This window comes from Pleurodeles waltl, chromosome 6 (assembly GCF_031143425.1).
Source record: "Pleurodeles waltl isolate 20211129_DDA chromosome 6, aPleWal1.hap1.20221129, whole genome shotgun sequence".
In the NCBI taxonomy this organism is placed as follows: Eukaryota; Metazoa; Chordata; class Amphibia; order Caudata; family Salamandridae; genus Pleurodeles; species Pleurodeles waltl.
In genome coordinates, this window is record NC_090445.1 from 1,663,284,026 (window position 1) to 1,663,296,213 (window position 12,188).

General features: G+C 44.5%; 1 protein-coding gene across 3 annotated transcripts in view; it reads right to left on the reverse strand.

The window, feature by feature from the left end:
• The window catches only part of GPSM1 (G protein signaling modulator 1), a 581,170-nt gene that overhangs the window by 489,842 nt on the left and 79,140 nt on the right, over window positions 1-12,188 (reverse strand). Inside the window, exon 1 of one of the 3 annotated variants that reach the window (XM_069241619.1) lies at window positions 7,159-7,385. The exons of the other annotated variants lie outside the window; for them this stretch is intronic. Coding sequence (XP_069097720.1) covers window positions 7,159-7,322 — 164 coding nt within the window. The 5' untranslated portion in view covers window positions 7,323-7,385. Of the gene's footprint in view, window positions 1-7,158; window positions 7,386-12,188 lie in introns of those variants that run through there. 3 annotated transcript variants of the gene reach the window in all.

Below are 12,188 nucleotides of genomic sequence, written 5' to 3' on the forward strand. Positions count from 1 at the left end.
TACAAAATAATTTGCGCCTGTTAGCAATGGGGTCTCTATTTGGCAGTCAGTTTTCACCCTGTCCAAGGAGGGATCCTCACTCTAGTCAGGATAAGTGAGATACCAGCTCAGATAACCCCTGCTCACCCCTTGGTAGCTTGACACGAGCAGTCAGGCTTATCTCAAAAGCAATGTGTAAAGCATTTGCACATAACACACAGTAATAAGTGAAAACACTACAAAAGGACACCACACCAGTTTTAGAAAAAAAATAGCCAATATTTATTCGTGTAAAACAAGACCAAAACGATAAAAATCCAACATAGAGTAATAAAGATATGAATTTTGTAATAATTTTTCTTAAAAATAAAGTTCCTTGAAGGTGATAGCTCCACCTGGGGCTATCATGGCATCATGAGCAACAAAACCAACAGTTCAGGCTGGCCGCAGCATCGTCGGCTAGCTACTGTGTCGGGAAGACCCGCAAACCTTGGATTTGTAGGGTGTTGTGATCCTCGTGGTGAGCTCTGGAGAGCGGTGTCACTGACATTGCAGTGTCGTTCCAGAGTCAGTGTAGGAGTCGTGGGGCCTTTGAAGTCACACGCCTTGCGGATCGAACTCCAGGCTGATGAAGTCAGGTGTGCCGGCGTTGATGGCACCGGGGCTGTGGTGCGAAGTGAGACAATGCGACGTGCGGTGCCCACAGGTCACGTGCAGGCCGCGGCTCGGTGACAGCGTCCAGCGATGTCGGTGAGACCTGGGCTGCGGTGTGAATCGGGGCGGTGCAATGTGTGGTGTCCACAGGTCATGGTGCAGGCAGCGGTATCGCCATTGCGGAAGCGCTGTTGCTGGTAGGCCCAAGCCAGCGGTGTGGGACGGTGCTTCGTGAACCTCAGGAGCAATGTCCACAGGCCACTGTGCAGGCAGGGATGCCTGGTGAGGACACTGGAGTCGATGGTGCTGGCGTCGGTGGACCGGGGCTGCGGTGAGGGATGGTGCTTCGTGCTCCTCACGAGTGTTGTCCACAGGCCACTGTGCAGGCAGTGGCACCAGTGTCTGCAGGAGCGTCCTCATCGGGAGGCCCAGGATGCGGTGTGAGTAGGTGATGCCGGAGTGCAGGGCCCACAGGTTGGGGTGCAAGCAGCAGCTCAGTGAAGTCGTCTGATGACGGCGTCGGTGAGACCAGGGTCGCGGTGCGAAGCGGGGCAATGCGACTCCGTGCAGCGTCAACAGGTCACGGTGCACAGCCAGCGGCGTCGTTGGCAGCGTAGCGGTGGGTACAGCACAAAACATGCAGTTCCCAGTGCTGCAGGTCGAGGAAACTAAAGTCTTTGGTGTCCATGAGACTTCCAACAGGAGGCAAGCTCTACTCCAAGCCCTTGGAGAACTTTCTCAAGCAGTGCACACAGCAAAGTTCACCCTTTGCACTCTTGTCAGGTAGAAGCAGCAACTGCAGGCCAGTCCAGCAAAGCAGCACAGCAAAGGGACAGTACTCCTCCTCCAGCTCTTCACCTCTTCTCGTTGGCAGGGGTTACTCTTGATTTCAGAAAGATTCTAAAAGTCTGGGGTTTTGGGTCTTCTTCTTATACCCTGTTCTGCCTTTGAAGTTGGCAAACTTCAAAGCAAAGTCTCAAGTGTTTGCAAGATCCTTCCTTGTCCAGGCCAGGCCCCAGATGCACACCAGGGGGTTGGAGACTGCATTATGTGACGGCAGGCACAGTCCTTTCAGGTGTGAACGACCACTCCCCCCCCCGCCCTCTAGCTCAGATGGCTCATCAGGATATGCAGGCTACACCCCGCCACCTTTTGTGTCACTGTCCAGAGAAGAGATGTGAACTGCCCAACTGTCAAACTGACCCAGACGGGAAATCCACAAACAGGCAAAGTCACACAATGGTTTAAGCAAGAAAATGCCTACTTTTAAAAGTGCCATTTTCAAACAGACAATTTAAAAACCAACTTCAATAAAAGATGTATTTTTACATCGTGAGTTCAGAGACCCTAAATGCCACATTTGTATCTGCTCTCAAGAGGAATTGCGCTTTAAGGATATTTCAAGGCAGCCCACATGTTAACCTATTGAGAGAGAGGCCTTGCACAGTGAAAACCAAATTTGGTAGTATTTCACTGTTAGAACATATAAAACACACTAGATTATGTCCTACCTTAAACATACACTGCACCCTGCCCCTGGGGCTACCTAGGCCTACCTTAAGGGTGCCTGACATGCAGGAAAAGGGAAGGTTTAGGCCTGGCAAGTGGGTACACTTGCCAAGTCGAATTGGCAATTTAAAACTTCACACCCAGACACTGCAGTGGCAGGTCTGAGCCATGGTTACAGGGCTACTAATATGGGTGGCAAACCAGTGCTGCAGGCCCGCTTGTAGCATTTGATTTACAGGCCCTGGGCACCTTTAGTGCACTTTACCAAGGACTTACCAGTAAACCAAATATGCAAACCATGGATAAACCAATCAACATTACAATTTCTATAGGGAGCACTTGCACTTAGGCACTGATTAGCAGCGGTAAAGTGCACAGAGACAATAAACCAGCAAAAACAGACCTGAAAAAATAGGAGGAAGAAGGCAACAAGTTTGGGGGTAACCCTGCAAAAAAGGCAATTTCCAGCAGCGCCACTCCAGTCTGCCCCACTCCAATCCTAAAACAAGCAGCTCCTCTTCAATCCACCCCACTCAATCTAATCCACCTCATCCCAATCCAATCCATGCCACTCCAATCCAATCCAATCATCCCACAGCAATCCATCACATCCCAACCCAACCCACCTTAATCCAATCCACCCCACCTCACTACAATCCAATCCACCTAATCCAGGAAAATCCAATTTACCCTAGTCCAATCCACCACACCCCAATCTAATCCACCCCATCTCACTCCAATTCAACTCACCCAACTGCAATCCAGTCTACTCCACTGCAATCAACCCCACCGCACACAATCCAATTGACCCCACTCTAATTCACCCCACTCAAATCCAATCCACCACACTCAATCCATTTCACCTCACTCCAATCCACTCCACCTCAATGCAATTCACCTCACTCCAATCCACCCCACTCCAATCCAACCCACCCCAATCTAATCCAATCCAATCCAGCCCACCCCAATCCACCCCACACCCCATTTCAATCCACCACATTCCAATGAACCCAACATCAATCCACCTCACCAGAATCCATCCCCACTCCAGTCCAATCCACCCCACTGTACTCCCATCCACCTAATTTTACCCCAATCCTATCCACCTCATCCCAGTTCAATCCACCACACTAAATCCAATACATCTGCCCAACACACTCCAATCCAGCCCACTTTAGTCCACCCCACTACAATCCAACCTTCCCCACTCAATCCATTTCACTCCACTCCAATCCACCCACCTCAATGAAATCGACCCCACTCCAATCTACCTCACTCAACTCCACCCCAATCCAAACCAACCCACCCCAATCCAATCCAATCCAGCCATCACAATCCAATCCACCCAACTCCAGCCGGCGCACCCCAATGCAATCTACCCCACTGCACTTCGATCCACCGCATTCCAAGCCACCCCATTCCACTGCAGTTCAATCCTCTTCACTCTACTCCAATCCACCCCGCTATAGCCTAATCAATCCACTCACCCAGTTCAGTCCACCATACTCAATCCAATCCATCCATCCATCCCACCCTACTCCAAACCACTCGACTCTACCCCAATCCAATCAACCTCACCCCAGGTCAGTACACCCGACCCAATCAATCCATCGAGCTCATTCCAGTCCACCCCACTGAATCCATTTCATCCCACTCCAATTCACCCCACCTCAATGCAATACACCCCACTCCACTCTACTCCAACCCAATCCACCCCACCCAATACAATCCACCTCACCTCAATCCACACCACTCCAATCCATCCCACTTCAATCCACATCACCTAATTTCAATCAACCCATTCCAATCCACTTCACTCCAATCCCCCCACTCAACTGCAATCCAATCCACCCCAATTCAAATCCACCCCACTCAATCTATCTAGCACACCACACTCAAATCCACTCCACTCTAATGTAATCCACCTCACTCCAATCCAAACCACCCAACTCTAAATCAATTCACCCCACTCCAATCCACACCCCTCCAGTCCAATCCACCATACTCCAGTCCAGTCTGATCCACCCCACTCTAATTCACCCCACTCCAAACCAACCTATTCTAATCCAATCCACCCCACCCAATCTAATCCACCCAGTCCTATCACACCAATGGAATCCACTCACCTCAATCCAACCCACCTCACTCTAGTCCACCCCAAACCAATACAACCCATGCTACCCCAATCCAATCCACCCCAATCTACTTCAATCCAATCCACCCCACTACATCAATCCACTGTAACCTATTCCGCCCAACTCCAGTCAACTCCACTCTACAATACTGCACTCTATGACACACTCTACCACTGAACTCTACTCAACTCTATGACACTCTACTCCCCCCAGACTCCATTCCATGACACTTCAACAAATCCAGTCCACAACACTCTACTGCTCCCACTTCACTCTAGGCCTCTATTTTTTAGCCATGCTGAACTGCAGCGACACTGGTGTACAACATGGCTAAAACACATTGCCAAAGCCAATTACTTTTCCATAGTCAAGACCTATTGGCTTTGTCAATCTTTTTTTAGTTTGTGAGGAGCCATCTTTTTCTGGTCCCATCACCAGTCACATCAGGATTAACTAGGCCCCACAATGAGAGCCACAGTACATATAGTTGTGAACACACTGACTCACCTAATCATGCAATTGACAGAGAAGTGCGTTTTATGTTGAATATTTTCTTTTAAGGATTAAACAAGTGCAGAATGATTACATTATATACATAGTGCGCTAGACGTGTATAACAAAAAAGTGATTGAATTATCGTAATTTAAAACAAAGAAACAATCATTAAAATAAATGTGAGGTAAGAGAGAAACAGGGTTCAAGGTGATGTGGGGGGGGTTATAAGTAATGGGATACCTCTTTTACAGGTAGTGGCAGATTCTGCTTTAATGTATTGAGGCAAAGATGAGGTAACAATGTTTTGGGGGCACAAAAGAAAATATTGTGGTTAAAAAGGAAAGCTTTTCTGACAAAAAATATAAGATTTTCAAAAAAATCATTAACAGATGGAGTTGGAATTTCTTTTAGTCAAAAGGAATGATTTTTTTTAAAAAGTTGTCGGAAAAAGAGGAATACTTGTGAAAGCAAAGTTCACCACTGTAAAGGCATAGAGGGTATAATTGTTCACATTAAAAAAAATACATTTTTTTCACAGATTGAAGGTTTAGCAGAAGTTGCTAGCCTCTTTATTGTATTGTATGTTTTTGGCTTCCCCGTCTTGTATCTTTTTGCAGTCCATGTTTTTCACTTGAGATATTTTAGTGTCGTTTCTTATCTTTGGAGTAGATATTTTAATACTGACCGCCTATGGAATCCTGTCCTGGCTTGTATTGCTCACAACGGTTGCATTTGACAATAACCATCCTATCTTTCCACTATACTGCAGACTTCTGGGGCCTTCACAAATTATTTCCACATTCAGCCTTGCACTGACACTTCTGATTTATTAATAAGTACTGAAGCCATTTTTGTCTGAGTACTGCTCATGTTTGACTATTAATTGGCTGGTGGCACTGACTGATTGCTAATCTTTTGGATTATTGCTACACTGTACACGTCATTGTTCATTCAGCGTTTCATTGGTCATAGGCACAGTTTGAGGTATAAAAAAATTAATATAAAATAAATAAACTGAGAGATCAGGCAGGTTTAGAGTCATGGAGAGCACAGCTGGAAACCACTGGAGTCTGGTCAGGATGGGAGTTGTGAACGCGCAGGGCTTCCTAGGTATGCTCCACTCTCTCAGTGGAGGCTTACATTTTGGGCAGTACTAACAAAATTAATTTGCCATTCATTACAACTACATTTGTCAATCGATTTCAATTTTCCTAGGTCCCATTTGTCAAACTTAACTTTTACTATGTGCAAACTTTTGACTGAGCAAAAACATTTTGACCCATTCTGGATCCATCTCATTCTTACTTGCAACTAATTTAAGTAAAGTTGTGACGCTCGGTTCTCCTCCTTTCCAATGAATAGGTCGCTCCAAGTAGACTTGAGCAATTGAGACTTGCCAAACACAACGTCCACCAGAGGGATTCAGCAAAAACCAGCCCAACAGTCCCCATCTTCTTTAACAACTATATCAGTCCCCCTTAGGATCACCAGCAAACCTCAACATAACATGATCTGCTTACTAAAATAACCAAGGACCAAACACATGATACAGTCACTATTAGCACTCGTCCTTCTTAAGGAAACCATCTGGTCCCAAACTCGCTGACCAACACCATTGATAAAGCAGAAGTCCTTCTTGTTGGGGCAAAAGGTCAACTCCCCAAATACGTCATCCAACATGGTCCGGCTCCAGGATCACAGCCTAATCTAAGGCAATACCACTAGTACTGACGTAAAAAGGAAAGACCTAGACGACACAAAACTCCTTCTTATACCTTGGGTAACTACATAATGACAAATTCAAAACTGAAAGGAACTATGTCATTATAGCTCAGTCACTCATGGGAGTAAAAATAGATCATAAAATCTACTTTATCCAGGGTTAAGCAAACCAAATAACTAGAAAGCAAAGAATGCTACACAAGACAGGGAGAAATAGCACACAGCAAATGTTCACTCACAAACGTATCCCCAAGAACCTACAGAAGCCAAAAGGAGAATCCAGAGAGAATTCACAGGTGTAGTAGTCAACCATGACAATTTGTAAAGCAACACAACAAATCCCATGAAAAAAATAAAACTTATCCTTATGCCTCCACGTGACAACATTGTCAATGTGGAACATCTCAACTACAAGAAATCTGCCCTGGAGAAGAGAGACAGTTTAGAAAGTAGATGAGAGACTTTGAAACACCGCCCCATTCTGAGAAAGGTCCCAACCCTACTTGGCTTCCAGAAACTCCTAAAAACTCACCACTTCACAAACAATCAGCAATTGAGTAGAAACCTGACCACCAAATGGACTGGTCTGTACACAGGTGAGAAATAAAAATAATTGTGGCACAAAGAAGGCAGAAAAGCACACAAGAAGGTGGTCTTGTCCTACCTCTTTTTCTGCAGGCTCTGTGACTTTTGAACATAGGGCCACAGCTCCAGGGCGAGTGGCAGAAGCAGCACCCGCGGTCTGGGCCCGCTATGGACAATCCGGCACACCGCTTTCTCCGCCAGGCTTAGGCTCGAAGACTCACCCTCCATGGGCACTGATGACATTGTACCTCAGTTATACCCTACTGGCATCAATCTCTTGAAATCCAGGACTGACCTTCTAATCACTTTTCCATTTGGCATCAGCCTTGACAATTTCTTTTTGCTCTTTGCATAAATGATGTGCAAGTTCGAATAAAGATCTTGGGCACAATTGTTTTGTGGTAAATGATGGCAAACAGTGTTTTTCAAGCATGAACAAATGTCTTGCAGATTGAATTCTACAAAAGTGACATATGTTGCCTGACTTGACCAAGTGTGGACCTGGTAGTACAAAATGTGTTTTTAAATTGAAAGTCTAACTTATGTAAACATGTTCCTGAGCTTCCAAGAGAGCATCCCATGTACTTTCTGAAAGTGGGAATTAGATGTTTTTTGTCCAAAATCCTGCCCTGTAGTGACGTACTGTCCATCCACTATACTGAAGGTGGTCTCTTCCAGCTCCTCCTGGTTGCTGAAGGAAGGATGGGTATGTTCGGGTAGAACAATCACAAGGCTCAAGAAAGCATCTTCTTAAAGCCCCCGCCTTACCACAATGGGTGCGCAACAGTGTACGCTGGTCTTATTCTAGAAGATGCCACCGCGCAGTGGATACAGCTCAGCACTTGTTGAACCCCGGTCATATCTGGATGGATCCTCCTCACTAGAAGCCTTTATTACATCCTAGACATGGTGAATCTGGGATGTTCGGTTTCCTCCCCTGGCCTATTTGCAACAATGGACCCGTGCAGCTCTGGAAGGCAGCTGGCTTGGAAACACCGTTCCGCTCTAATGCTATCTGGCTGGATGCCCGGACGTTCTAGCTCCAAGAGGCCACTTCATTGGTATGCCGGCGCTACATAAATTTTATACAAAAAATTGACACAAAAACATATATTAATGTCTGAAAAGATAAAAAAAAAGAGTTCAGATAGCAGAGAATTTCGTTTAAAGAATTCCTTCGGGCTGCTCTGCTTTGAGGCGCTTGCCTTGTAGTCAGCGGAGCTCCATGCTGGGGTGCGCTCCCAGGTGGTCCGTGTTTGGATGCTCGGGCCGTCCCTGCGGTGCTCACCTTCCGGTGCGCGGTCCTTCCGGGCCCACCTGACAGGTGCACACGCGAGCCCGAGCCTCCGTTGGGGCGAGCTCGCTATCCTTAATGCAGCTGAGCGGGTCTAATCTCCTCTCATCCCACAAACGTCTGATATCAGCACATTAATACAGCGGATGTTTTGGTCAGGGCGGCCATATGGTGTCATTAAAAGGGAGCTTTGAAGTCACTCGACTTAATGAGTGTTTATTTCTACCAAAATCGAATATGAACTAAACGGCTGCATTTCTACATTCTCAAACAAATGTTCACCCCCGCTCTCAGAAGCTTTTCCAATAAACAGGGTCACTGGAATGATATGGGGAGGAAAGACCAAATTACGCGGCACGGTGTACTAAATTATGCGGCAGGAAAATGGAAATTATGCGGCATAATAATGCGTATTTTGTGATAAATTCAGTTAATTTTGTTATGTTCACACATGAACACGTTTCACCTTACTAGTACAGCGCACAAATAAAGCAATATGCAACTGAATAGTGAAGAGTCAATCTTTGCCAAGTACCTTCCACTGCACAACAACACATGTAGTCGCATTTCTACTAACTTTTGATTAGTTTGAGCTAGAAACATTTTTTTTGCTAAAATCTACAAACGCCACAGCTGCAGAATCGCATAATCCCAGTCGCCGTGCACGTGGCGCCCGCATAATCCCAGTGGTCCTGCAATATGGAGCACACAGAAGGGGTGTGTGCTGTGTAAAATTCTCTCGGTTTCATTTGTTGTTTATTTACATAGCACCTGCAGCTTCCCTAAAATCCCTCCCAAGTGCTAAAGGAGACAAAACATGTAACATATTTAATTTAAGGCATATGATTAAATATAATACATAATTTAGGGTTCATTTGTGTCAATTCATGTTCAATTACTGGCAAAGGTGGTTTCCAGTTATTTCGACTTTTTTTGTAGGATTTGTTATCGAGTAGGATTTGGTCCCGAGGACACGTATTAATACACTTGATAAACATTTAATAATGGTGAACTGTTTTCTAAATTTTAATATGTAAATCTTCGTACAACACTTCAGATGTTTCTAAACACTGTAAGTACCAAGTGTTACTATTACCCAATGAAATGAGTAATAGTCGCCTTACCAACCTGCTAAGGATGTCAGGCCGAGTTAGTCTTGCCACGGTTCAACCCGGTGGCCTGCCGATTACTGCAGATGTCAGAAGTGAGTGTTTAACTCACTGAGCACCCTTGCCTCCGTTTAAATACAGTAACGTAGAAAGAAATAAAAATACGGGTTTTCAATGAAAAAGGGTTACCGAGCAGGCAGTTTCAAGGTATTTTTGCGCCCCAATAAATTTTTTGTCACGCAAACCTTTCTTGGCAGCCATGTTACTGACCCCTCCCCCTCTTCCATTGGCTCCCGAGGGCAAACAAGACAGTTTCTATGTAAAGACCACAAATGGTGCCTGGCTGAGGGAGGAGCTGTGACTTCAGAAGTACCACCATGTAGCGTTGCCCCGTTTTTTTTACCAATGTTCAACAAGCATTGGCAAAGCTGATAGGTCTGGCCTTTGCAAGCTTATCTTGTTATGGTTTTGTTGCAAGCATGTGTCGCAAAAATAAAATAAAACATTCCACTTTCTAAGAGCGGCTGACATATGCTTGCAATGTATTTATTTTTTTAAATCACTGATGTGGCTGTTTTACTAGAGATGGTTTTCAAATGGCAAACCTTTCACTTGTGCCAATCATTTGATCATTATTGTTTGAGAAAGAATCAAGAATACAGCACTTGAACAAGGATTAACAGTGTAGGCAGCTAAATGTTACAATGTCACATAGATACTTTATTACAACTTTAAAAAAGGGACAAGAAATTACCATCAATCTGGACACTCAAATTGCATGCAAAATAAATACAAATAATATTGTTAATCTAAAAATACAATGAGAAAGAACACTTTGAACCACCTTTGTCACCGAGGAGAAAGGAATTATTTTTAAACAGATAAGAACACCGTGCACAGGCTTTGTACCATCAGTCAAAGTGATGTGAGTCAATGAGAAAAGTGGACTATCCAACAGATACCCACCTGTGTGCTGTGGGAGCAGGAGCCAAATGTGAATGACAATTTAAAAGACCAATGGATGAAGGCCCTTGACTAAAGCCCTTCTATATAATGTGTTATGTATGTTTTTGAAAAAAATAGCCTGGCGAGACAGGTAAAGCTGTGTAAAAAAAAAAAAATGATAATAAATAAATTAAAAAGGAGGTAGGAACATAAAAATGTGCTTGACCCAACTGTTACCCACTTCTTTTGCCTCTGAATAGGAGCGATTCAACCAGCGATTATTTTCTATGAAAATGCATTATATATCTTTGCCTCGATGGAAGATTAGGGGAAATGCAGCTGCAGCAGTGACATCAGTTTTATTCACTTATTTAAAATATCTGTGTATTTTCAGTTTAATAAAAATGCATACACATACTAATATATTATTTAATTATATAGAACCTCAGGGCCAGATGTAATAGACCAATATGTGACAGCCATTCTTGAGATTTGCAATATCACGTGGTTTGTGGCAGATCCCATTTGGGGGGGCTTGAGGGCAGGCAGAGGCTCTGGGCTCAGCGTGGTGGTTGACGCTGTTTGTCACCGGTGTCCTGGGGTCCATTCTACCATGCTCTGTGCACTAGGGCAAGCACAGCCCTTTCAGTGCTTGATTTGGGCAGTGAGGGGGAGCAGTTATACAGCCTTCCCATGGGGGCGGGTTTTGGAGCACGGGTGCAGAACTCAACAATCAGCAGGCATAATAACTCAATGTCCAGTCAGGTCCTTGTCTTTTTAGGAGAGGAAGTACTTTTTAATCTCACAGCAGTACTGAATACTACACAACTCAATCCAGTATACAGGGTAGTGGTACCAGTAATTTTTTTTTTTTTCTGGCAGTACACCACTGTTATCTCTCCATGCCATCTCCCACCCGGGCGACCCTTGATAAGTTTGCACCCCCTCAACAAATGTGGTACAAGAATGACTAACTCAGGTGCAGATTCTAATGCCCACCCGTCTAATGTACAACCAGTGCACACATACATATGAGTTTACCCCTGGTGATGTGGTAGGTAGCAATTCATTCTCATAGTCACTCGCACTTAACTAGTAAGGTCTTGGTAGCTTGGGTTTCACCGCAGGATGAGGCGGTGATCAAAGACATTTCCTCAAAATGATTGGAGATTTACTCCTGTCAAGGGCAGGAATGAACCCACTTCCAAGTAGGGAATGGAAATGGAACACCTTCAAAACAGGAGTAACAAGACCGATGTCCATATGAAGGATTACTTGAAACCATTACCAGTGTTTATCTCCGGTGATAATCCCTTGTCCTCTCCCATCAGTACTGTGCATTGTGTTGTGGCATGCAATGCAATTAACACTCAACATACTTGGAGGGATGCCTAGCTCAAAGTGTGTCCTCCAATGGACTGGTCTGTCTAATCGAGCAAAGCTGTGGAAAAAGTCTATGAAACTGAATAGATTATGTGAGATTTAGAAATTAGACATTTATCAATTAATGTTTAAACAACAGCATCAATGCTTCATATTGGTCTGAAACCCGATTGTTTGTGGGGAATAATTTCTTTCTCGTATGCCCAGTTTTTTTTAGATCTTGTAAGTCTCTTCTTAAGGAGATCCTGCCTATTGTCATAAGGGGAGCAATTTGTGTGATTTTATTTTTTAAATTCCGTTATGTTTCAATGCTTCCTTTAAACAAACTCAGTATATGTTTTATAGAAAAACGACGATCTTTCATAACTAGGATCATGA